General features: G+C 39.1%; 1 protein-coding gene across 1 annotated transcript; it reads left to right on the plus strand.

Moving 5' to 3' along the window:
* Positions 1 to 8: 8 nt before the first annotated feature.
* PTAR1 (protein prenyltransferase alpha subunit repeat containing 1) lies at positions 9 to 26734 on the plus strand. Its single transcript, XM_018086062.1, has 7 exons — positions 9 to 118; positions 7253 to 7422; positions 13691 to 13757; positions 18477 to 18581; positions 22321 to 22534; positions 24788 to 25089; positions 25644 to 26734. The coding sequence occupies exons 1-7, from the start codon at positions 33 to 35 to the stop codon at positions 25990 to 25992; spliced, it is 1293 nt and encodes a 430-aa protein (XP_017941551.1). The 5' UTR covers positions 9 to 32; the 3' UTR covers positions 25993 to 26734.

Consider the following 26734-nt stretch of genomic DNA (forward strand, 5'->3'; position numbering starts at 1 on the left):
AGCGCTCGCCGGCCGCCGGGGCCTGCGGGAACATGGCCGAGTCGCCGGAGGAGGTGGCGGTGCTGGTGCAGCGGGTCGTGAAGGACATTCGCAACGCGTTCCAGCGCAACCCGCACATGTGAGTGCGGCCGGGGCCGGGCCGGGCGGGAGGAAGGGAGGGAGCGCTGCCCGCCCTCCGCCCGTGCTCGCCCCGCGGCCGCGGGCGGGCGGGGTGCGGGTCCCGCGGGGCCGGGTGCTGGGCCGGGCCGGTTGCCCTGGCCCAAGGTCACGCCGTGAGTGGCCGCGGGGACCAGCTGGGTTTTCGAGCTGCGTGGCAAACCTGTGCCTGTCGGGGCAGGGCGCGGTGCCCCCGCGTGTCCGTGCGCTGCAGCCGCCCTCAGCTTCCCCGGTAGCGCCGCGGACCTGCCGGGAGCCTGGGCCCCTGAGCGCCGCGGCCGCTGGGGATCCGCAGCCTGGCGGGAGAACCGATGTCGAGTCACGGACACCAGCGGGGCCTCCGGAATCTGGAAGCGATGAGTATATTTTCAAAGAAAAGTTCTGAAGTGAACTTTCCTCGCGCTTGACTTTTGTTGGTGTTGAACTCATCGCAGCGTCGGGGTGGGGCTGAGCTTTGCGGGCGGGTGGGTCAGCCCTGCCGAGCCCCGCGGGACGCACCGAGGTCTGTGTGTGCCTGGGGTAGAGCATCGGCGCCGGTGGGAACAAAGCTCGGGCTTGAAGCCCACTGAATTGCACCCTTACACAAACAGTGCAGTGTGTGAATGCCACCCTCAAATCTGTATCTGTTGATAGAGATGCCAGTGTGTTGTTTTGAAGGAGACAGAATGACCGTGAAAATACAAACTGCAGTTATGGCTGCCTTGTGAGAATCAGATTTATCCAACAATCTGTGGGGCAGATGGTCTGTGTTTTATTTTCGGTTTCACTGTTGACCAGCTTAGACACCCTGTTTGAAGTACCTCCCTTATTTCTTTTTCCTTCACAGCCATTGTTTTAAGACACCAGTGGTTTAGGGAAGCATCTTTCTATCTATTTATGCAAGCTCCATGTTGGTTATGGCAAATGAGGTACCACATAATGAATAACACTTTCATAACTTGTGTCGGTTGGGAACACTGCAGTCTCTGAGGTGGTGGCCTATTAATCTGTTCCAGACAATGGTAGGCTAAGCAATTATGTAGGAAATTTTATGGCACTTGATTTATCCCTTTGCTTAAAAGAGAGAATTAGAATAAATACCCTCATGTTTCTGTAAATGTAGTAAGCAGCTTGGGTGGGTGTTCAGGTTTTAAAATGCAGCATATGGATGCTGTTTAAAAAAAGACTGTGTTTTGCCTTCAGCTTCATTTTTAGCATGTGAGGCATAATGTGCTGTAAACAGTCGATATTTATGAATGAATGTTCTGATTCTTCTAAGTTCCCACTCCTTCACCAGAATTGTTTATTGGTAGCAAACTGAGTTTTTGAAGGATATGCTGCTGTTGCAGTTTTCTGTCATAAATATAATCTCAGAGATGAAAGCACACTGCAAGAGTTGTGTGCAGTGAGACTGATGCACTGTGTCATGCTTCAGGTGAGAAAGCACAAGCTACTGCAAGTTTATCCCCCAAAGCAGAAAAAGTGGCAATTCTGTCTGCTAGACTTCTTGACTGGTTGACACTACTTGAAGTGGGACCATGCAGGCCAGTGTAGGCTGTGGGCCCTTTGCTATGCTGCCTCTCTGCCTCTGGAGCACCAAGGTTCACATAGTTCACAGAATAGTCAGAGTGGAAAGGGACCCAGAGGGATCATCGAGTCCAGCTCTGAAGTGAATGGCGCATACAGGGATCAAACACATAACCTTGGTGTTATTAGCACCATGCTCTAACCAGCTGAGCTAATCTAACTTGCAGCTCTGCTATCTGGATGTTTTCATGTATCTGCACCTTGTCCTCCTGCTGGTGGCCAATGCAGTTATAACCAGCTGCAGTCCCTAAAAGAAGGTATCCTCTTGAATTCAGCATGTCACAGATCCAGGCTTGAATTCGTTTATGTGGGATCTGCCTGGCTTCACTGAAAATAAGGAATCTGCCACAGGCATAACGTTCCTATTCACTTGTCATACTTTTGTCCCCTACTCACCTCTTTTCCTGTATTTATTGACCCTTGTTTTTGACTGTTTGTGCACCTTCCCACTTCACATCTCTCAGAATGGATGTGTTGTTTTGGCAGGTTCGTAGTTTTGTAAGCTTTAAAATAGGATCAGCACTGAAAAGTTCTGAAAATACAGTTTTAGACTAAGTAGAATTTAGGATTTATGTTTCTCTCTTTTTTTTTTTTGCTCTAAATGAAATTTGCAACAAGACTGTATACCTTTTTAAGATGAGCTTACTTCTAAGTAAATATACAGCGCAAAATTATTTTTGCCTTTTCTTTCTGATAGCTCCATTTTCCTTAGTTAGATAACTGTGTCAGCATGCTAGTTTTCAATATTCTAAGGCGTCTTTTGAATTTACTGTGAGGTATTTTTACCCAGTTTTCCAACCACAGGTCTTGGCAAAGTCTTGTATGTGAGCTATTCCACTGGAACTGAACAGATCACCAACAGTGAACAGATCAATACATACTTTTTCTTTGAACTTTGCTGTTCTTTTACATGTAAAGTGAAGCAGAAATAGATGTGCTTGTCAAAAAAGTTCATGGATTTGTTGGACATAACTGGAAAAATGAACTGTTAGATGGTAGCCCAGCATTTGTGTACAAAATCTGAGGATACTATTTATGCTTTGCCAAGAATTGTTTATGTCACTGTAGATCAGATATTTTTTTCTGTCTCAATTCTTGTCATTCTTAATGTTCTAAAAATACCACACTTCGTTCTGTTAAGTTTGAAGGCTCTGAGTCAAGGATCCTCTTGATAAGATTACAAATTTCTCTGCAGGGGATTCAGAAAATAACATACTCTGTGAAGTCTATATGTAGTGGAGTATGACATTTGTCTCGCCAATGTAATTTTCATTATTTGATACTTTTGTGCAGCACTGATACTTCCAAATATGCCATAAAAAGTAAAAATAATTTGCTTATAGTACTTGGTGAGAGGGGTTATCAGTGCAGAACTTTGTTACTGCCGCAGAAGTTTCCAATCAAGTGGAGATTAATGTGAGAGCAAACAAAAGGAAATTCCTAAACAGTAAAAGTGTCATATTTATAGCTTCTTTAGAAGTAAATATGGGCTAGAAGTAGTTTGGATTTCAGTAATGTATTACTGTTCTTTTCTTTATGAAAGATTTTGGTAGTGCCATGAAAATAATCCCTAATCACAACATGCAAGTTACTCTATTATTTGAAATTGTAAAAGAGAATCGAGTGTATATGATACACTGCACAATAAAAAGAAGAAATTTCAACTCTTGGATTTAGGTCCCCTCTTCCCTACCTCTGAGATGCTGTAAACGCATTATCCACATAGCAATTTCATGAGTCTTATTTTAATGTGAAAATATACACCTGTGACCATACTCTGGATTGTCTTCCAGTATTAAAGTTCTTATAATTGCAGAAATATTCAACTACTTGAGTCTGGTTTTTATGGCCAGTAGAACCGCAGTTGCATCATGTCCGCTGATTGTACCTCATTTAGATCTCCCAGCCATTATTTAACACCCTTTGTCTAACTCTGTGGTGAGAGGTTGTGTTATTTTAAAGATGATCCTCCAGAAAAGAAATTAGAGAAAGTCCCTTCACATGGGGTCTCTAAAGCTGAACACCCATCATGGTATCATCACACGAAATACCTCCTTCCCTAGTGGTACTGTGGTGTTATAGTTTTGTGAAAGGGGGAAGCTTTTTGTATCATCATGGCTTTAAAAGTTGAAAGTAGGTTGGCTAGGGTTTCTTTTGGGGAGGGCCACTGAATGACTGAGTCAACAGACAAGGACTATTAAAACAGGTCCTGCAATGGCTTGTCAGTACTGTTGTGCCATGTCTAAGGTCTGGATTGTGCCACTACAGATGTCATTTTGCACATCTCTGATCTTAGCTAAGGTTTAAGAAGCACTGTAGTGGCTGCAGACTTCATGACAACTCACCCAAAATCTTCCACTGAGTTCTGACTGCTTCCACAGTGTATTTTAGGAATGTGCTCTTATGTGTATCTTGAGATAATGCATGAAATTTTTGGAATGTGACTGTGGTCCTTGCTTTGAGGAAAATAAATGTGAAAGCACCGAATAAGTCCCAAACTTCAAGAAATAATATCAGAAAACTGGGAAATCTAGGGAGAGAAATTGAACCTTACTTTAGATGATGCGTCTGACAGTACAAATACCAATGAACAGCAGCCTTCAACTGGTGTCATCTTCAGTATTGTGAGCAGATTGCACCTGTCACTTCATCTAAATGCATGCATCCTCCATCCTGCAAAGAGTTTGGGTGGTCCTGTCATAGGAACAGGCACAACTTCTGTCATGTGGCCAGGGGCAGTTTACATGGTCAGTGGCTTCATTTTGCAAGCACTAATTCAGCAGTGTCTGCATGTGAGTCCTATTGCAGAATCTTTCCTCGGGTACATGATTGGAGCAGAGGCTGCAGGTATTTTTGAATAGGGTCTCCTGGGCTGGCAGACCTGCCCTGTGACTTAGTCCTTCCATACACCTGACGGACCTTCAGGAGCATAAATAGATGGTGGCTTGAATGAATTGTTTTGTGTGTGAGATAGGCACTCCACCTTATATAAATACATTTTACTGGTATTTTGCATTGTGAATTCTTTTGCTTCTCAGGAACTAAATGCAATTTGAGGAAAGATATTAAGCTATTAATGAGCATCCAGAGCAGGCCAGCGAAGCCTTGAGGGGAGGCCTTATGAGGAGCGGCTGAGGTCACTTGGTGTGTTCAGCCTGGAGAAGAGGAGACTGAGGGGAGACCTCATTGCAGTCTACAACTTCCTTGTGAAGGGAAGAGGAGGGGCAGGCCCTGATCTCTTCTGTATGATGACCAGTGACAGGACCTTAGGGAATGGCCTGAAGTTGTGTCAGGGAAGGTTTAGGTTGGATATTAGGGAAAGGTTCTTCACACAGAGGATGGCTGGACAGTGGAACAGACTCCCCGGAGAAGTGGTCACAGCACCAAGCCTGACAGAGCTCAAGAGGTGTTTGGACAACACTCTCAGGCACATGGTGTGACTCTTGGGAACGGTCCTGTGCAGGGCTAAGGGTTGGACTCGATGATCCTTGTGGGTTCCTTCCAATCTGGCATATTCTGTGATTCTGAACCACACGATCATCAAAAACAATAACACAGTGTTGGAGACAAGATTCCTACCAAATGACAGATCCTGGTTTGCATCCTAGCAAAAACTGAGTAGTTACCAGATAAACCGTTGTTTGTATTGCACTGTGTCTTAGTGAATTTCGCTATGCAGTGGAGAAGTCCTCTTGTGGTTTTGACTGCCTGAGTGCACACTGGAGTTGGGGTGTTCCCAGCTGACTTGTCAGCTTTGTGCAAACTGTACCTGTCAGACATTTTGGCGTGTTCAAAGCAGTGTTGTGAAACAGCTCACCTGAGTCAGACTTTTTGTATTTCGTAGAAAGTGAAGGTGTGAATGGATGCTTTGGGGTTTTTTCTCTCCTTGCTGTTTACTGTTTTTCTCTTCTGCTTTGGTGTTCTGTTTGTATGTTACAGCTGGTAAATTCTTAAGGTAATTCACAGAGTTAATGAACAAAGCTGTGGGTGACTGTATTGTCATTTTATTTGGGTACTTTTGGGTCCTTATATGCAAGGCCAGGTAGTTTGGCTGGCTGGGTTTAACATTCGTAAAAGAAAAGACTCAGTAGTAAGTACAAATTTCAGGTTATTGAGATACCGTGTTGAAATAAGTAGATTGGAATGTCATTTTAGGTTTAATCTGACTAGCTTCATGAAGAACTTAACTTGTGTTAAATGGAGTAGCACAGATTAGGATATTGGTTTGATACCCATTGCTTGTTGGTGATGGGGTAGGAGAATGGTTTTTTCCTTCCCTCTGTCCTCAGATGACCAGGGAGGGTTAAGGGAGCTGGATGTGTGTTTGGAAACAGAACCACATGATTTGCAAGTGTCTTACCTTAAGTTCACCTTACTTGTGTTCTTTATGGCTTCTAATGTTGTGATGTATGGAAGATTAAATCTGTTTTCTGAATAAGCAAATAAATTCTTAAACGAGCACATTGTGTCACTGTGATTACTTTGTTAGTAATCCAGTAAGGACACAGAACTAAATCAGTACACTCAAAATGCCCAGTGACAAAATTCATTTAAGATAATTGAGTTGAGGTTGAGGGGTTGACACTTGAAGTGTATCTACAGATCTTTTATTGAGAAGACTTGAGGCGGGGAATTCACTTTTTATCTGAGATCACAAGAAATCTTCTTCGTCCTGCCTGAGATCTGAGGATTTCCCTCTCTAGCAACAAATTTTTCCACTGAACAGGAGTTGGTGGAGAAATTATGCATAATGCAAAATATAAAATAATGTTGCTTTCTGTCCAAACAAGTGTGAATGCTTGACAACCTGTGGGTTTTTTTAAGAAGCTGTTAAAACTGCTATTCCAATATCGTTACATGCTAGAGAAACCTGAGGAAAAAATAAAATATGGTATGGCACATTGAAACTAAACAGCTGAGTCTCTTCTGCTCTGTTTGCTGGCACAAGTTCTGTGTTTGTCACTGTTTTTTTAAAGGCTAAGGTCCCTCATACAGAGTTGCCGTTTTACTCAGACTAGTCTCTGTGTCTCAAATCTTCCCCCTGTTGATCATGCTGCCTCGCACAGGACAATGAAAAATGGGACATGAGGAAGCGAGCATGTGACAGTCTATGTGATTTTCTTCTGTGTGATCTTTTCGTTTAGAGCACCCGATTATGCTGCTGCGGGGCACACGTGGGTAGCTTTGGATCGGTGAAGTGCCTGTACAAGTTAGCATGTTTTGTTTCCCTTGCAGTAGCATTGTTACAGCTCCATTGCCTGTTTATTAAAAAAACAGGGGTAGTTGTGTTAATTCAGCTGAGTTAAACTGCTTAGGTGATAATCTAAAAATATAGAAAAAAAAGGGGCCTTCCTCATTTAGGATCTTTGGGAAAATGGAATTAAACTTTTCACATTACAGATTTCAGCAAAAACAAGGAAAAAAGATGATGGACTGATTGGGTGGGAAGCATTGCCAGCATGCTCCATTGAGAAAAAGAATTGTTATCTACTGGAAATAAGTTTAATTATGTTTCTTTCTGTTTTTTAAGAGATGAAATTGGATTAATACCCTGCCCTGAAGCCAGGTATAACCGGAGCCCTATTGTCCTGGTAGAAAACAAGCTTGGTGTGGAGAGCTGGTGTGTCAAGTTTCTTTTGCCATATGTCCACAATAAACTTCTCCTCTACAAACAAAGAAAACAGTGGCTGAACAAAGATGGTAAGTTACCCAGTTGGAGAATTGTATATTATGTGGTTCTTAGTGCACGTTTTTTATGTATCATAGAATCATGTAATTTGGAAAAGACCCTTACGGTTATCAGGTCCGGCCATAAACCTAACACTGCTAAGTGCACCACTAAACCATGTTCCTGAGTGTTTACATATCTTCTAAAATACCTCCTGGGATGATGACTCCACCACTTCCTTAGCCAGCCTGTTCCAGTGTTTGACAACACTTTCAGTGAAGAAATTTTTCCTCATATCCAACCTAAACCTCTCCTGGTGCAGCCTGAGACCATTTTCTCTTGTCTTGTCTCTAGTTACCTGGGAGAAGAGGCTGACCCCTACCTGGCTACAACATCCTTTTATGTAGTTTTATAGAAGTGATAAGGTTCCCCCGAGCCTCCTTTTCTTCAGGCTAAACTCCTCCAGCTCCCTCAGCTCTTCTTTATAAGACTTGGGCTACAGACCCTTCACCAGCTCCAGCTGCCTTCTCTGGACTCGCTCCAGCACCTCAGTGTGTCAGTGAGTACAAGGAGACGGTCTCTACCGCAGTCCTGTTGGACACGCCGTTGTGATCCAAGCCAGGATGCCATTGTTCGTCTTGGCCACTCGGCCATGCTGCTGGCTCGTGTTCGGCCAGTTCTGAGCCAACACCCCCATGTCCTTTTCCACCAAGCAGCTTTCCAGCCACTGTTCCCCAATCCTACAGCGTTGCATGGGGTTATAGTGACCCTGGGACAGGACCCCTTAGAACCTCATACAGTTTCCCTCAGCCCATGTCCAACCTGTCCAGATCCCTCTGCAGAACCTCCTTACCCTCCAGCAGATCAACAGTCCCACTCAACTTGGTGTAATCTGCGGACAGACTGAGAGTACACTCAATTCCCTTTTCCAGGTCACTTACCCTTCATAATGCCAGTTCAACCTGTTATGGAAGAAATTATTATTTCTGAGGAGAAGAGCAGGCTTTGGGTAGTGCGTTTTGCCAACTTGAACAAGTTGAGTTGAAAATATAAATCCTTTCTCTCTTACCCAAGCTGGAAAGGTTAGAGAGAGACAACTTACTTCAGTAAGTTATTTATGGAAGTGATGTTAATTGATACAAAAGGAATTTTCTCCTGCTTTCCTGGCTCAGAAGGAAAACTGGTGATACATGTATCTGAAATAAGAAACAAGTGCAGTGTGTTTCAGGTATTGGGGTACCAGAAATCATTAGTCCATATGTCTTGGTAATTGTAAAGTTTTATTTCCTTTCTCATCTCTTTGTTTTGGTTTGGTTTTTAGTTTATTATGACTTGCATGAAAGATTCTTTAGTATATGTTGTTTAAAAAATTCAAAATAAAGATTTATAAATAGCTGTGACACAGGAAAGATTTGACTGCTTAGTAAGTGTCCAGTTTGGAGTAAGAATGAAAAAGAGTAACTAGTTTATGAAATGAAAGTTTTGTATGTTGTTGCAGTCTCTTCTAAATAGCAATTGGAATAAAGAATGTTCTTATGCTAAGCTTATCTCAGTGTCTTATTTCTGATGTTTATTCTTTTTAAGACTTCTTTCTGATATCTTCTACCTGCTATGGTATTTTTCACATTTTTGTTTCTCAGAGGGGTATCTGTTCTGTTGAAGGGCACCCTGTGACCTCTTTAAAAGTTCAGATCTTTAACATGCAGCTGGGTTTCAGTTTGGGGCTGTTATCGTATGTTATTTTTTTTCTGTTTGCATGTAATTAATCTATCCGTAAGGCACTGGCTGTGTCCATTGTGTGCTAAAATGTGTGGGATTGTCTTCCCCTGTTGAAGCATACGAAACAGCCCCTATTCACTGGGTTGTATTGATTGCAGCTATAGCAAAGGCAATCTCCCAGGTTGCTTTATGAAGTAGTGAGTTAAAGAATTATGTTTAAGTAGTGGGATAGTAGCAGATATTTGATGCAAACTGGCATTTAGTCATCATGTAGGTAATGTGTTGTACTGTCTCAAACAGATAGGCTTTGAGAGTAGGCCTGTGTAGATCAGAAAAAATGTGTGGTCAGTAACATCCCTCTCTTGATATAACTGGCATTTGCTTTTCTCTAGTATTTTGTTACTGTACTCTGTTTCACTTTACGTGGATGAAGCCAGCTGTGCACTTATCCTCATTAAACTGTAGTGTAAGGGGCAGTCAGATGGTGTAGTTGAGTTTACATAAATGTGCACCTGAGTTTCTTTTGCATTTGGGGATGATACAGAGAGAGAAGATTGAGGTCTTTAGTGAACCTTTGAATGAATGAATGAATGAATGAAAGGCAGTGAATATTGCCTACTTTTTTTTACCTGAAGGTGGGGGTCTAGATTTATGAAGCACTTCAATTCCTTCTTACAAACTGGATATATAATGCAAGCATTTTGAAGAGTAACATTAAATGGCAGAGAAGGTTAATAATGTAAGTATTGTAAATTTAATAAAAAGGGCTTTAATATAGGGAATATAATTAATGTTGAGTCTGGGACATAGCCAGATACAAACTTGAGCATTTAAAGAGTTGAACCTACTAGCACAGCCAGTTTTAGCAACACCAGTGGTTGTCATTGCAGCGTTTTTTACAGGTCTGAGACAGGAGTTTGTGATGTGTATTGTGATCATGCTGCAGATCTCCTGGGGGGATACTTCATTTTTGGTCTCAATTAATTGTTATGGTAAAGTCTACCCTTTGAAGTTTTCACACAGACAGAAACTTGTTTCAAGCCAAACTGCACATGCTGAGATTTGTGTCACATTTTTGGGTGTCCGATGACCCCTGATAGCTGTTATCTAAAGGGCAGCTGGATGCTGGTGTGTTGCCACCCTGCTGCAGTCACACCAGTGCAGGCACTGTGTTATCGTGGCACTGTTGCACCTGCTGGTTCTGCCAGGATGGTGGGTGCACCGACTGCTTGAGGAGTGTCTCTGCTTCCCTCCCTGATGAAACCTTGCAGAACCCTTCCTCTCAAAATGCAGATCATAAAACTGTGTGGATGAATACTGCAGTAGCATGAATTTTAGATTGCTGCCTGTATTTTGCAACTTTTGGGTTTGTTTTGAAAATGAAACACCATTCTCCTTTGTCTCTTCTGTTAAAAAAGTCAGTTTCAAATGTGTGAGGTAATCCACAGCATTTTCATGTCTGCTGAGGTTTTGTGTCACCAATGTAAAACATGATCAAGGCCCTCATGTTAATAACATGTTTGTAAAGAAGTTTAATATGTTTTACCATAATTGAGTTTCACATTTGGTAGGAAGTTTTAGCAGAAACTGAACTGCAGTGGTGAAGGGAAAAAGGTGGAAGTTTTTCCCAGGTGGCCTTGGAGAATTACCTCTGAAGTGTCATAAGCAGGTATACTCTATCAAGAGATGTTACTTTTTTCTCTGTTTGAAGTATCAGGAATTTTGCTCCAGTTTCCTTTTTTTAGACAAAAGTGCATGCTTGGAATTTGGCAGGTAGTTGTTTTCTTTTGAATCTAGTGAAGGGATAGATTTATTTGTTACTGCTTTAAAACTCAGTTGTATATTCTGTTGATGCTTGTAATAAACAGTGATTGTGATTGTAGTCTCTTGTTACCTCTTCTGTTTTGTTCAAATCACTGTAAACCATTTAAAATAGAACAGAGGATAAAAACAGGGTGCTGATTCAAGTGTCTGCTTTCAGATGTGGTGTCTGATATTTTCTCTGGCCGGATCCTGGAAAAAGGAAGTGCTTCATAGTCGTTCACTGATAGGTTACTGTCAGAGATGTGTAATTTAGTTACAGTTTCTTTTGGATGCTTGGAATCCACAACCATGACTGCTCTCTTACTACTGTTTCAGTGTAGAGAACCTAATTTTGCAATATGTTTTTATCCTTTCTCTGATATTTTTAAAATTTATGCAGGCACAGTATTTGTATTATCTCATGATAGTCTTCTGAAATTACTGCAAACTACTTCCAGAATATCTAAAAACCTGGATACAGCCATATTTAAAAAAGCCGTATTTTTTTATTTCTCCTTTTTCAGCTGGGGAGACTTTAATATACAAAAGGACGTGTTCATTGTGAGCACCTGCAATGCTGTACTTTGCCTAAAATATATCCAGTGGAAAGTACTTTTAAATTGTAAATAAAAGATGATGGGGTTTTTTACCAACACAGAGGGAAATAGCTGGCAACTACTGACATTATGTGCCGGGTTTGTCATAAGGCTTTTCAATGAAAAGTGGCTCAGAAGTTACTAAATTGTGTCATTTGACATCTCTGGCTCAGAATTCACACTTCATGAATCTTTATTTGTTACTGTTTACAGAAAGCATCAAAGAACACTGGCATGAAAGTACTGAGTATTACTTTGAGATTTTCCTTTTGTCTGCATCTTTTCTTTGATAATGTTCAGTGAACCTCTGTAATGGGACAATGGATAAAACAGTAGACAGCTTCTGTTTAAGTTGAAGGTAAAACTGAAATAGTAGTCAGCAAAACACATGATAGATGTTTAATTTTACATATGTGAGGAATCCTGGTTATTTGACTTGGGATATTCAGCTGCATGAAATTAAATAAGTGTTGAAATACTTTGCTGGTTCAGGGATTGGGTAAATCAAAGGAAAATATTTGTACTTCAGGCAGCAAATGAGGAAGCTTTGTGCGTATAAGAAATTCACTCCTTGGCAACAAAGAGGGGTATAAAAGAAAATCTTTCATTAAAGGAAAAAAATAATCTTAACTAAAACCCATGAAGATAGAAAATTAAGTTAGTTCCTTGAGACAATTTTCAAAATACCACAGCTTAGTGCAAAATCAACAATATGCTAAAGAATTCTACACCACACCCCACATCAACCCCCTTCATTATATGATGGTTTAGCATGTTCCTTGTAAGGGAGAACACCATGGGAAACACAAAATTACTTTGTCAGACATAAATGATCAATCAGTCATACAGTTATACACAAAGTTATTCCACTTTTTGACTCTCTTCAGTATTAACTTTTGTTTCAAAGATACGTGAAGCCATGTCCCTCTTCGTTTGCATTAATGTGTGTTCCATTACTGTTGCGTTTCATCACTGACTTTTTCACATTTCATTTTACAGTCACATTAACTGCGTTGACCAGAGACCTGGTTCCATGAGATACCATTTTTTTTTCCTTCAAGTAATGAAGTGCCTCTTATTTGCTGGAAGTCACCTGAAGTACAATGAATTTAGTATGTTAAATGCAGGAGAGAATGTAGCCAAACGTTATGGACAGTAAAAGCTTGGATAGTCACATTCAGTTTAGAACTTCTTGGTCAGTTGCAGAATTACTGTGTAAATGTAAGACTTGTGATTTCAGGACAGGTTGACTGATGTGATGCTGTACCTTCAGAGAGTAGAGGTTGATGACAGTCCTTGGTATCTCAAGCTTAAGTGGAGATGCCTCATGAATCCCCACTGATTCCCTGATGGGACCCAAAACTGCTGGAATGGTGCAGTGGAGTGCAAAGGGAAAGGAAGGACTAGGTTACAATGAAATTATTTTTCCATCCTAAACAACTGTATACCTCAGTCTTTTTTTATGACATTGTTAAAAATAAGTGTAATATATAAATCTACAGTAACCAGTGCTTAAATGCAGGATGGAAAACATGGTTTATTTTTTTGTTTGGATTTTTTTAGTGGATTAGTCTTAAAACCTTAGTCTGAAGCACTTCATAATGTATTTAAAGTTTTTCTTTGAAGTTTCAAACTTTTTCTGTGCAGTTTAATAGTAGAGTAATTTTGTAATCCTGATTCATGGTTATGGTGTTTAATTTTTCTAGCTGCAGATTTTTTATAGTGTGTGTATTCTTTGTAATAGTGTGGTATATGGCAGTCATCTGCAGCTCAGACTTGTACTGAAATAGTAAGGTATATTTTTAGTTGTACTATCATATTTAAATTCTTTGGATTTTCTGCGAAGAATTCTCTTTTTCTGATATATACAGTGTGTGTGCAATTTAAATTGCTGAATACACAAGGATTCTGTATAATGTTTTTTTCCCTTGCTGAGGGCATACTCAGTTCATTATTTTAAATAATAAAAAGGGAGGATATGGCAGGTTTTGCTCCCTCTTAAATTAAGCAATCATTTCTTCTGGAATGAGACAGCAATATTTTACAGAGATGGTCATACGTAGGTACAGCAGCCTGTGACAGAGAGTCTTAGAGGAATGACAGGGATTAAAGGAAGTGCAGAGGGAACACTGCTGTGTGTGAATCATTACTAATCGTGGTGCCTCTTGTTCTATCGTTTTAGAGCTGATAGATATCACGTGTACCTTGCTGCTGCTGAACCCCGACTTCACCACTGCCTGGAATGTGAGGTATGTTGCACTCAGGGAATGACAGTCATCTGTAAGCTTTGTTTTAAGTGGTAATTAGTGACACAGCAAGAGCTTGTCTGCTAAAGTGTTCTGAAGGAATGTTAAGAGTTTCTTCTATCCTGTATGTTGCAGATAGTTTGGGACTACTTTTTTTTTTTTTTGGTAGTGCAGACCAGAGATTACACTGCTGCATGTGAAGACACGTGTCACATGTTTGCCCCACATTTTCAGAGTCTGTAAGTCCCCTTGAACTTCCACTCTTCTTTCCTTCTATCAGTTAATGAGGGACATTTCTAACCTTTAGATGGGCATATCCTTTTTGCTGAATCACACAGTGCCCAACTGATGTCTGTTGTGTGTCGTCACTGTTTTATTTTACTCCTGTCCTGAGTCCTTTTGCGATTCTGGTTCAGTTTGGTGCCATTACCAGTGCAGTCTGTCAGAGCTGAATAGAGCTCAGTAGATACACTGCAAGAGGAGGGGAGCGGGTATCTGCCCTCTATTTCAGACACATTTCCCCTGCTTCCCACTCCTTTCTTGTACCTGCTGGGTTTAGTATAACTTCACCCTAGGTCATGCTGCAGAACTTATCCAGGAGTCATTATACAGAAGAAGCAGGAATTTACCTCCTTGCTCTTCAGGAAGTGCAGAAACAGCAGTTCTTTACAACCCTGTAATTTTATGATTTTTCTGTAAATCTCAGAGTTGGTGGAATGTTCTCTTTCTGCTGCCTAGGTAAGACTGGAGACAGTCTTAAAGGTATAGTTTCAGAACTATAGAAGGACTGACAGAAAATTATGATAGTCTCTAGGAGGGCTCTCAGAAATACAGGACTTCTGTACTTAAGGTGCATTACTGTAGTAGGTGCATTAACAAAATGACCTAGAAAGATAATGGCTGCATTTAGCTGTCAGCCCCAGCTATGGTGAATTGAACTTTTTCTTTTTTCTTTCTTCTTTCTTCTTTCACTGTTGATGTAGTTCTGAAGGATTTTGCTGTGATCTATATCTTTCTAGCCTCTCAGGTCTAAGAAAGAGGGGTGAATGTGATAGCAAAGGGCTTTCTGTCATGACGATGTATAGCTTGAGTAGCTTTCAAGTGATAAAATGGTATTAGGAGCATGTATAAGTACTAGAGCTACTACAGTAATGTAATCTTATGGTGCTTATAACTGAGTTCAAGTTTTTGGTTTAGGTTTTGTGGAAATTTTTTTTATTGCATGTGCATTCATCCTTATCAGTCTGGCTTTTGTTCTGCCTGACAGCTGAAAGAATTAGCTTTTAGGTGCATGAGAGGAGCAGTTCAAAGTTGTGTATGTAATTAAAAGTAGTAAATGTAATTAAAAATGTTAATGGGTTGTTTTCTCCTTTATGATGTTTGCAGTTTACTAAAATAAATTACTACAGAAGGTGACATTGCTCCCCAAACTCTGGACCACTCGCCTAGCTGACACTCTGTGTTTGAAGGTCTGTTTAGCATCCAGGGAGAGGCTGTTATATAAACCAGGCAGTATCTGTGGAGTTATCAGTGAGCCTGCTCTAGCCAAGGAACTGCTTTGCTGAATCTGACCCTGCATTGTTTCAGACTGGTGCTGGGAGTTTGCTCTTTTGAAGGGCAGGCACTTTTGTTATGTGGACATACCATTTCAGCTTCTCTGTGAAATTCCTGCTTCAGCAAATTACAAGTCAAGCTAGCCAGATGTGTAACATATGCAGTCACAGAGTGGACAGACTCTGTTCTGCACGGTTGCTGGAGATAAATCCTTATCCTGATCTAGTATGAGCTGAGAACTGATTGTGTCAAATTTGCACTCTGCTTGCAGAACATGATGGATCTGTTGTGGGATGATTGGTTTCATCTTGCTCAGGGGATGTTTGTCCTACCAAATTCATTCAGCCAAGTCAGAAGACTGAAGTGGCATTGTAGAGGGCAAATGAGCATTTCAGCTCAGCTGGCAATCACAGAAAGTTGTATCTGGTTAATGAAGCACAGGAGAACGTAGAACTTTAAACATGCTACCTGCTAGGAAGGAATAGATTGTATACTTTGACTTTAAAGCTATTCTAAACAATTGTGCTACTACGTACACAACATAGGCTTGTGTTTTATTTATTTATTTTAATTAGAAGTGGGAAGCTGCAGAAAGGCAAGTAGAGACTTAACCTAAACTATGAGAACTGAGCAAGGCTAGTTGTATGGTGTAGGAAAACATGATAAAGAATAGGAGCATGTCACTTCTTAGTGCTGAGAGGAAAACCCCTTTTATACTGGATGGGCTACAAGACATCTCCAGTTTTTAATCATAGTTTCAATTATTTTGTGTTTTTAGAAGTTGAAAAATCTTTCAAGTTAAAATGACCAAAATTTTTATGTAAGTGATTGTAAAGGAATTGTCATAAGTGCTTTTGTTCTTGCTGTTATACTTCCTGGCATGTACAATTGTTCAAAGTCAAAAGATATTAGGTAACAAGATGCTCTGAGAAGTCAGTGTTTTTACTATTAGATATCAATAGCTTCAAAGGTGTCACATAAGGCAAGTTAAAAATTCAGAATATCTTTTGTGGAAGCTACAGTCCGTAACACTGAAAAATTATCTGTGATCCATGTGGCAAGAAAATGAGCTAGAAATTACATACCCCAAGTTGGATGTCAGCTGAAAAAGCCCTGAAGAGGGGATATGTAGGAGTGTATGATGCTTGTGATTGCAGTCCTTGTGAATGGGAGAATCTCTCATATGAAAATCTTTGTAGCTAAAACCAGCTTTTCTACCACAGCAGTGAAAGTGAATCTTGTCTGTACTGTTCCTCAACTTTGCAAAAGAGGAAATTTACCTTAAAAGTATGTAAGTGTGAGCCTGTTTATTTACAGTTAATGCTTTAAAATAGGAAGAGCAATTTCTTCACTGAGAGTTTCGGTTTGGGAAGGTAGGTGGCCTGGCAATCTAAATCTGTGTTAAATATGCACATGCATTTAAGTGTCAGACCAATCTAAACTGAATTTTCATTGTCTGTCTGGTGATTTTTACCAAAATGTCACCTTTGGCATTGCAATAGCGGGGCAATTGTTCCACCTGCTCCAGTGTTGACATTCCCTGAATCTTTCTCTTGCCTGCTTTCCAAAAGTCAGTGGCACTGGCATGGAACAGTGTGGTCAGTCTGCCACTTCTGGCTGGTATACCTGGAACACCAGCTAAGAGCATCCAATCTAAAGCATGCTGGAACTTGGTTTAGATAAAAATGAATGTCCCATTAGCTATGTTTCTGATCTCTGCAGGCAATTCTCTACTGACTTCACTAGCCATCAGAAGCAAAACTTAGTTAAGGATTTATACATTTCACCACTTTTCTTCAATTGTAAATAATATTTGCTCACTGCTAGAGTTGCAACCATTAGCTTCTGACCCTGGGTATACGGTTCAATTAAAGCAACACAAAACCAAAGTACCAGATGGAGTCAGTTTCTTACTGAAAACTACCAAAACAGACAGAAAAGGACATAAGTACTCACAGGAAAGAAATATGTCAACTTGTTTGTGAGACTCAGGCCATAACTTTAGGACCACATTATATATTCTGTGTCAGACTGTAGAGAAGTTTTACCTTCTTACTTGTTAGCAGATATTTTCTTTTCCCCTGGGTTTTTTTGGTCAGAAAGTTGATCATCTGCTCCTTACTTACTAATGCTCCTCTTGCTGAACCTGGTGTTGTGCTTAATGTTATGATGAATCATAAATTTTAAAATAAAACCAAACCACAACCCAAGCCCATGCCAAAATTGCTTCTGCTTCTTTCACTCTCAGAGTTATAATTATAATTTCTGTAGGTTTGGGGAAATGTATGCTTTCTTTCTGCAGATGGTAACTTTGTAACTTACTGTATCTTTACTTCAAAGCTGCTGCCCACTAGGTTGGAGAATAGGATATGAAGACTATTGTCCTTGGAGGAACCAGTGATGGGGTGATGCCTACAAACATGGTCAGGACAGGCAATAAGAGTTGTAAAGCTAGAAGGAAGAGGGTGAGGGGCAGGGAATTCTGTGCAAAGAAGAAGGATTCTGTGAGAAGGCCAAGTACGGACTTTCATTTTACTCTGTCTGTGATGGAGGTGCTCTGGGAAGGGTTGTGTTGGATGAACATTAAGTTTTGTCGGGGCAAATTATTTTCTTTTTTTTTTCTTTAAACCAAAAGTTGTTTTACGCTGAAGTAAACGTAGTAATTTCAACCTTTTTTTAAGTTTGAAAAACATTCTACGCACAAAGAATAGTTTCCCCTTCTTTTTAAATTTAGGGAACCTTGATACTGCATCTTGGGCAGTATTTATAAACTGAAAGTAAGTATTGGAGAGTGCTGTGTGTAATGGTATTTTTAGATGTACATAATGATCTTAGGGCTTAATTTCAAGAGGGAATGTTTATTCATATATGTAACCCTATTGGCTGTTGACTCAGTAATTTCTGGGTAGATTTGAGAACGTTGTATATATTCAGATTAAGATAAGGTTCTTTGATCTGGATTTATTTTATTGGGCCTGATGAATAGTGTGCATGTATGTATAGCACAGTGGAATGGGTGAATCCACCAAAGGGTTTTTAAACTCTTGTAGTTTGACAGTGAAGTTCAGTTCTGATACAAAGGGAATGCCTTGCAATTTGTTACTGGAATTTGTGTTATGTTTCCAGGTTACTACTTTTATTCATACAGATTTATTTTATCTTTTGTAGGAAAGAATTAATACTGTCTGGCACTTTAAATCCACTTAAAGATTTGCATCTTGGAAAACTGGCGTTAACCAAGTTTCCAAAGAGTCCAGAAACATGGATTCATAGGTTTGTTTCCCCTGCCTTTTATTGACTCCTTAAAACCATTTTTCCCAGGGTTTTTTCGTTTCCTGTTCTTGGGTTAAGAAGAACCATAGGTGAAGGAAGACAATTAACAATATAGCAGAATCTTTGATACAGTCATTGTGGAATACTATGCTTTGGCTTTTGAAGCTACCTGCCTATATTTTACTCTTAGAACTGGAATCATATACACCTTTTTGCTGCATACTTTTTTAATAAACTTGAGGGGTGGGATAGGTTTTCCTAAAGGTTTGTCATGTCTTGCAGCACCTAAAATTCTCAGCCTGAAAATTCCGATGCCATCAAATAGTAAGTATTTGAGCACTGTAGGTTTCTCCCTCTTTCCCTCCACCTTACTACTATATCGTGGTCTACAGGCATTCCAGAAAGAGAAGAATCTGTAAAAGCTAATCTTTATAACCAAAGCTGACTTCTTTCCCATTTCAGTACCGGTCTTTTTGGTTTGTTGAATTTATTTTTATCATTTCTAGTGTAAGCAAGGTCATTAAGTCACCACTACTAAATATTATAATAATAGATCACATGTTTGGAAAACATAGCACCAGAATTACACAAATGCACAAAGCTAATTATCTCAGTTCATAACTTAGCATTCATAAAATGCCTGTAGCATAGCCAAGTGAAGTACAGATCCACCGCTCAACTTTGTTTAAAAACAAAATAAATCTTCATATATGTGTGATCTTTATTCATTCTGCCAATAAAAGGATAACTCATCCTTTTGTAGACATCTTAAAGAGAACTGAAGGTAGCATGTTAGGAAGCAGTTTGCAATGTGGGTGTTTAACATGTCCAGCATTAGGACAACTGTAAAGTTGATACCGCATTAGGAGACTCATACTCTATAAAAAACCTAAATAAAACTTCCATCTTACTGACTACATGAGAATTTTTGGAAGGGGAATTTGTTGGTTAGCTCTTCTTTGTGAGTGCATGAGCTTAAAATTCTTGAAGTTAATTAGAATGTAATACATGGAATGTTCCTGGGTGTTTCTTTCTTAGTAATATTGACATAGCAGCAACAACAATCAATTTCTGTGGCACTGATTTTTAATTTTGTCGTTCAGTTACTCTTCATCATCTTCATGCTACTGACTCACACTGCTTGATGGCTGTGAAGCAAAAATATGTAGTTATAATGGGAAAAAGACTTGCAGTTTGTCATAGTTTAACCTTTTATACATGGTAGCTAACACTGGAAAAACATGCTTTTTTTGCATGTAAATAGTTCTGAATCTGGTGTAGTTCATAACTTTATGAAGAACAATAAGTTTTTATGAAATTAGTCAGAATGTTAGGTTCTTTATACTTATTTACCTCTTAGAAATAGTAAAAAATTCTGTCTATAACTTCCGTGCAATCTTGAATTATGAGTATTTTAATTCTTATGTGCCTACATCAGAAAAGTATATTCGAGTATGATTGTACAAATATTTAGCTTGGATTTGGATATGCTGGCCATGATTGATACATGTTGGAAAATAAGATGTGCAAAAATTTTTTTTTCTGCATCGGCATAATGATTATTCTTGGGTTTTCTGTTCCCCCATGGTACCAAATCTCAAGACAGCAGTGCAAGAAAAATAGAATGGGGCTATTAATAAAATTCAGTAACACATATTGAAATTGTTTTTTCTTATACACTGCAAGTACACTCACTAAACACATAAACGTACCATTTGTTCATTTTGCCAGATGACCTTCTGCTATACGTTTTCAGGTGTTCAGATAGATCTTGTACATATACAGTCAGTATATCTATTGATTGTGCAGCAGTCACTTAACAATCCTTCATTCATTTGTGATAATCCCAGGAACCATAATAGTAATAGGAACATGCAAAAGTGACAGTGACTTCAAATTAATTAGTGGCAATTTCTCTTAAAAACTTTAAAAATAATACCATGATATTCAGCAGTTTGCAAAAATGCATTTTAAATCTTCTGAAGTTGTGATTGCCTTGTCTAGCAAGTAGCTCAAATTTCAATATATATTTTTTTTTAAGGTTGCAGCCACAGAGACCATGAAGTCTGTATTTTTTCACTCTCTCCTGTATATATAATTTATCAGAATTCCTTATCTTATAAAGCATCCTCATTTTAAGAAACTGAAATAATTTGTCTTTTTATTGTTTTACTCAGAAGTCAATGTTAATGAAATGATAGACATTTTTTGTTAAAGGAATGATTCTGCTCATTTAGTTTTTATGCCTAATCAATATTCCAGTTTCCATTTCTTGCAAATCTGTGGATTGAAGTGAAAAAATCCTAAAGGTGATGTTTGGATCAAAGACGTTTGTAAAAATCAAAAGTTAAGTCTTCAAAATTACTACATTTCATAAAATACAGTTATACAACAGTCAAAGAGGATGGGTTTGTTTGGCTGTACATCTTTGGTTAAAACAAATGTTATATAGGAAGAAAGTGTTCATACACTGCTTTTGATTTCTGCTGACAAACACAGTTTAAAAATGTATTCTTATAAATTATGTTTAATATTGTCTTCCAGTATTTTAAGTCTTTTTTTTTTTTAATAATCAGCAGAAAAAAATACAGTGCAAATAAAAAAAAACAGCAAACAAGTATTTTATAAATGTTTTCAAATGAGAAAGAAAGCATATGGATTACCAGTTTTATTTTTTTAAATAAAAAATTGACTTGTCTACTTTTTATATATATATATATATATATATGTATATACACAATTTTGTTATGACTGGCAAAATAGAATTCTCTGTTTAAAAACATGAATTTATTATTTTTATTTTAGTTATTGATTTCTTTTAACCAGGAGTGACAATTTTCTGAAAGTTGCTATTAATTGATCTTGGAACTGCTGTTAGCCAGTACAAAACAGAAATACCTCTGTGTAGCAGACAACAGGATGTCTGGCTTTCCAGAGCATTCCACTTGGGGCCATTGGAATTCTGTTGGCATGTGCTGTTCTGTGGAAATTTACACGTCTGTGATCTGGTTTTGTAGGACCCTTTTGTGTAGGGGCTGCAGAGGCATGGCTTATGCAGCATTGAGGTTGCCTGTAAAAATATTACTAAAATACTACTAAATGTCAGTCTAGAGTAAATAAAAAAAAATAAATCTAGACTTTTGTGTTTGTCTCAGTCACGTGAAATCAAATATGTGTAATTCATCAATAAAAAAATTTGTTTTGCTTATACCTATAGCCCTTCAATCTGTAAGCATTTTGCACTGTGTCACTTCTGGTGGTGTACAGAAACTAATTTGACTTGCTGTGTGCAGTACTGTCAGATGTAAAAAATATTGACAAAGCAGAGTTAATTTTTTGTTGAGTGACTTTTTTCTATCTCGTGATGGATACTTCATGTTAGTGCTATACAAGACTTTGAAAGAGGAGCTCATGAGAAATCCCATGTGCACAGTGTGCATTTTTTTGTAAATTTGCCGTTTCCTTCTGGTTTTTTTCTGTATGCTGTAAGTAGCCATGACAACTTAAGAGTGAACAAACTGATACAGCTGGAGTTAAATTATGTTGGGGTGTGATCATAATGTCATAGGTTTCAGTATGGGAAGCATTGAGATGGTTATGTTTACTGCTTATTCTTATCTGACTAGAGTGTAGTTCAGATAATTGAGGTATTGGAAGATTTGATTTATATAAATGAAAAACCTTTTTTTTCCTCTTAAAATTGCTCTCTCACCTTTAACACTTTACATCATTTAACCAGACGATGGGTGCTGCAACAACTAATTCAGGAAAACTCCTTGCCAAGTCTCGCTACTAAAGGAAACCTGGGAGCAGCACCTGTGGAGAGAATTCACCGACTAGTGCAGGAGGAAATGAATGTCTGCTCTGAAGCTGCTGGGAGATATCCAAGCAACTACAATGCCTGGTCCCATCGCATCTGGGTTCTACAGCATTTGGCAAAGCTGACTGTCAAGGTATAACACAATAGTGAATAAAGTCTTGAATTTTCTTGTCAAAAAAAACCCCAACAAACTGTTTTGCTAAGCAGAAGATAGAAATATGTTAATAAGACACAAAGTAATTTTTCTTGTAGACATCCCCAGTAAGGCCTTGGCTGTTTTTTAGATGACTGGGCCTGCAAAGGTACTTGTCTTTTGTGCAAGTGGATACTGCCATATTTATCTGGTTATCCTTAAAATCTTTCTTCCCCAGATGCAGTTCCTTTTCATTTCCCCAGTGCCCCAGACCAGGGAGGAAGTTTGGAGCTGCAGTTTATGGTTGGATAAGCACTTTAAAACAAGTAAGCATAGGGTCAGGGAGGGTGTAGGAGGGAGTGCAGACCCAGAGGTTACGACAGAGGTCACTGAGCACATATGTCCTATTCTGGAGGAGGATGCCAGTTCCATGGTACTCAGCTCACCTCTGAAGGTAGAAGACAGCCCTTTGTGAGAGGCTATCAAGAGTGGAGAGGGAGGAGTTTTCATACAGTTTGCTTCTCAGAACAATGACAAACGGCTTGTGCTATTCAGTGTGGAAATGGAGAAATCTGGCTTGGTACGAAAGAACCTCTGTTGGAATTCAGACGTTAGCTTGCTTTTTTGTTTACTTCCAGTGTTTGAAGCATCTTCCACTGTTACTCTGAGGTTCCTACATGAGAGGCTTTGGTTTTCTGTAGATCTAAAGAGGTTTTAACGGCAATCTTCTGTATTGCTTTTTTTTAAAGAGGTTTTCTAGTTCAGGTAAGGAGTGATCCTTGAATCATTTTGTTCCCTTTGTACAGGGAGTTAAAATGCAATTTAGTAATTAAGATGTTCCCCTGTAACTTTGCAGCTTATATATATGTCAGATAATTGAATTGGATTATTCCAAGATCTAGGTTGGACATGATGTGCATAGTATCAATTCCTGCTGAGTAAAGGCTGGTCTGATTTTTCTGAGCCTCATGTTATTCTTCGACAATTTCAAAGTTCAGAAGTTTAAAACAGTAAGCTTAATTCTGCTGAAAATGGAGAAGCTGATCTTATGGTTTAAAGTGCAGAACTGGAGATGGAGAGGTTTAGTCCCCTTAAGAATTGCATGTGTGGGCTGTTATTTAATACTGCACTTTAGTTTGCTGATCTGTCAAAGGAAGGCAATGCTGATATCTCTTGTCAAGATATAAAAAAACCACCTTGAGTATCTCAGGTAGAAGGCACTGTTTACACTGTTTGTATTTGCTCTGATTTCTTTTAGAACAAATGCACCACAAAAAGGTGTGTAACTAACCTTGTGTGTTTCCGTGGTTTTCTTTGTGGGAAGCTCTGTCTTTTGTGCTGCAGGAGAAAAAAGAAAGACTTCTCCCTATGAAAGTTCCTTTGCATCAGCTGGTCCTGTTAAGTGATACGGAAGCTTAGGAGAAAAGATGAAAAGCAAGAGTATACCAGTAGATTCTATTCAAAGTCTTTAAAAGTAAATGCAAAGGGTAATTTTGATGTCTTTGGAGAGTTTAAACTTTGTAGGAGGAACAATGTAAGGAAAGAAGTTAAGCCCTGTAACGAAATGAAACCACCAGCTCTAATAGAGAAAATAAAGTAAAAGAAGCTTTGTCTGGTAGCCAACTTGCCTGTCTCTCCAGAAATTAATTTTGAAGGTTTAAAAGCATTCAGACTTAAGGGAAAATTCTTTATTCCAGAAGTGTTATAAACAGAGCTACAATCAGCAGTATTGTTTACCAGAGTTATTGTGAAACCCTTTTTAGGGGTTCATCAATTACCAAGTCAAGCAACCTGATTATGGACAAATAGTTTTGTATTCCACAGGCTCTAGGACTTGAAACATAATGTTATTGATTGACATTCTTTCCTGGAAAATGAAGGCGTAAATTAATTTTAGTTTTTTTTTTTTCTTTTTAAGTAACTCACCCACCCTCTGACATCCACAATGCCCTAGGCAAAAAGTAAAATTTTTTTAACTAACATCAGTTATTTATTACTAGTATCAGTAGTTTGGTGTACCACCTCTGCCTTCTCTATTTATTCCTAACCATTCTGAAATTCTTAAACCACTGCTTATTTCTTATTTTAAGTAGTTTGGGGTTTTTTCCACATCAGCCTGTGGTTAGGTTTCTGAGAAACCTGTCTTTTCAGAGTTTGAAAGAAGTATCGATTTCTTTTCTGCAGGGATGCAGAAGCATTGGTGGCAAGTTCCTTCTTTATACTGGTTGTAAATGTCCCTGCTTTTTGTTTCAGGTTCTCCTTGATGAACTTTCATCCACTAAATATTGGGTATCCATGCATGTCTCAGACCATAGTGGATTTCATTATCGCCAGTTCTTACTCAATTCCTTGATAGGCAGAACTGTGGCTGACAGTAACGGACTGGTAAATGAACAAAACCCCAACCTTCAGAAGGAGGAGGAGAGTGCAGGGACAGAAGCTGCTTGTGCAGAGGAGCAAAGCGTGGATCTCCCCCGCCGTTTAGAGGAAGAGATGGAGCTCTGCACTGAACTGATTGATAATTACCCAGGGCATGAAACCTTGTGGTGTCATAGGTAAGAGGACTTGGTCAAAAGAGTTTCCTTCTGATTTGTGGATTGTTCTTTGCTTGATATTTCCAAACAAATTGTTGTTCTGATTTTTAAAAGTACCACTCAACAAAAATTTTTAAGCTACCATGTCTTAAGCCTTTGGAAAATATTCAAGAGCATAATCAGAACTATTGCATGGAAAAATTGATTAGGCTTAGGTATCTTGCTGATTTAAGTTCTGCTTGTCCCTGTATTTTGTGCAAGAGACACAAGATATTGTTAGGAGCATCCTCACACTTTAAATGTTTAAAGGACAAAAGATGAGCAAAAGGTAGACAGAAGATAGAGTGGCTGCAGAAAACCTGTGCTTTACTAGGTGGGTGCAGGTTCCTGACTAGGTAAGAGCAGATTTACCTAAGTGACACTGAGCCCTTTTCGTGAGCAGTGACAGCAGATTATGTCTGTGGGGGAATCTGGTGGGATGGCAAATGAATTGAAACAGTTCAGCAGCAACAGCAGGTTATTTTCAGTGCATGACTTTTTTCCTTTCTTCTTTCTTCTTTCCTTTTCCTTTGAAGAAGGTGTGTGTTCTACCTTCAACAGCACCTAAGCAACAAATTTCCTCTTCTGAGTGCAGTGGTATCATCTGCGGACAGCAGTGATGAGACTCTGAATAATTCCCACCACAGTCCTGCAACAAGTCACATGGCTCAAGCTATGGATGTTGATGGTTTGAATGAATCCAGCAGCAAACAAGGTTATACACAAGAAACAAAACGCCTGAAACGTGCTCCTTTGCAGGACTCTCTTGGTCCAGAAATGGAATACCAGTTCATTGATAAAGTATTATCAACTTGTAGGGATGTGGACCAAGCCAGGTTTGCTACTGCTTATAGGAAATGGTTAGTTAAATTTTTAAGTCAGTGAAGGAAGTGTTTAAAGCTTTCAGGGTTCTTTTCTTAGTGCAATATTCTCTTTTCAGACACAAATGCATGTCTTGGTTGCAAGTGTTAGCCAACCCTGTGTTTCTCTCTCTTTTGATGGTCAGTCCTAAAGTTCAAATTCAGAGTAGAAGTCTGTCACTTTATTAGAAACTGGCATACCTTTTTATTTACCAAATGCAGTTTGTTCCTTAGTCTTTTTAAGAAATCACTCTGTCAGCTTCCTACCATGACATTTTCTTACTTTTTACTTCTGTGTTAACTCTGAATCATTAGACTTTTTTAAAAAACAAAAGAGGTAAAAGAAGAAAAGTCTGAAATGCTTGTGAAACGGTGTTTGAAAAAAGGATGGGAGAATCTGTCAGTAACAGCTAAACCTGTTTCCAGGGTGTTTGTCTTTACTATGTGGTATCATGCTAACACCTTATTGGATCCAAACTGTATTCGGTGAGTGCTATTATTTTTGTATTAGCAACCTTTGGTAGAACACCAGACTGAAGTGTTTCTTTCTCAAGGCTCCAGTAACAATATTGGAGCCATCATGCCTTTTACTGTTTTAACTGGGGTTTTGTTTGCTTGTTAGTTGTCACGTTAGCTTGATAGGGAAGTCTATGAAGTTGAAATCCTGACACAAGAAAACGTGACAGAAAATAGTTCAAGCACATCTTCGCACACTTAGAGCTGTATTTGGAAATACTTTTCTTAAAATAGACTACCTTCTTTCCTTA

The sequence above is a fragment of the Manacus vitellinus genome, unplaced genomic scaffold (assembly GCF_001715985.3).
Source record: "Manacus vitellinus isolate BGI_N305 unplaced genomic scaffold, ASM171598v3 scaffold_9_pilon, whole genome shotgun sequence".
In the NCBI taxonomy this organism is placed as follows: domain Eukaryota; kingdom Metazoa; phylum Chordata; class Aves; order Passeriformes; family Pipridae; genus Manacus; species Manacus vitellinus.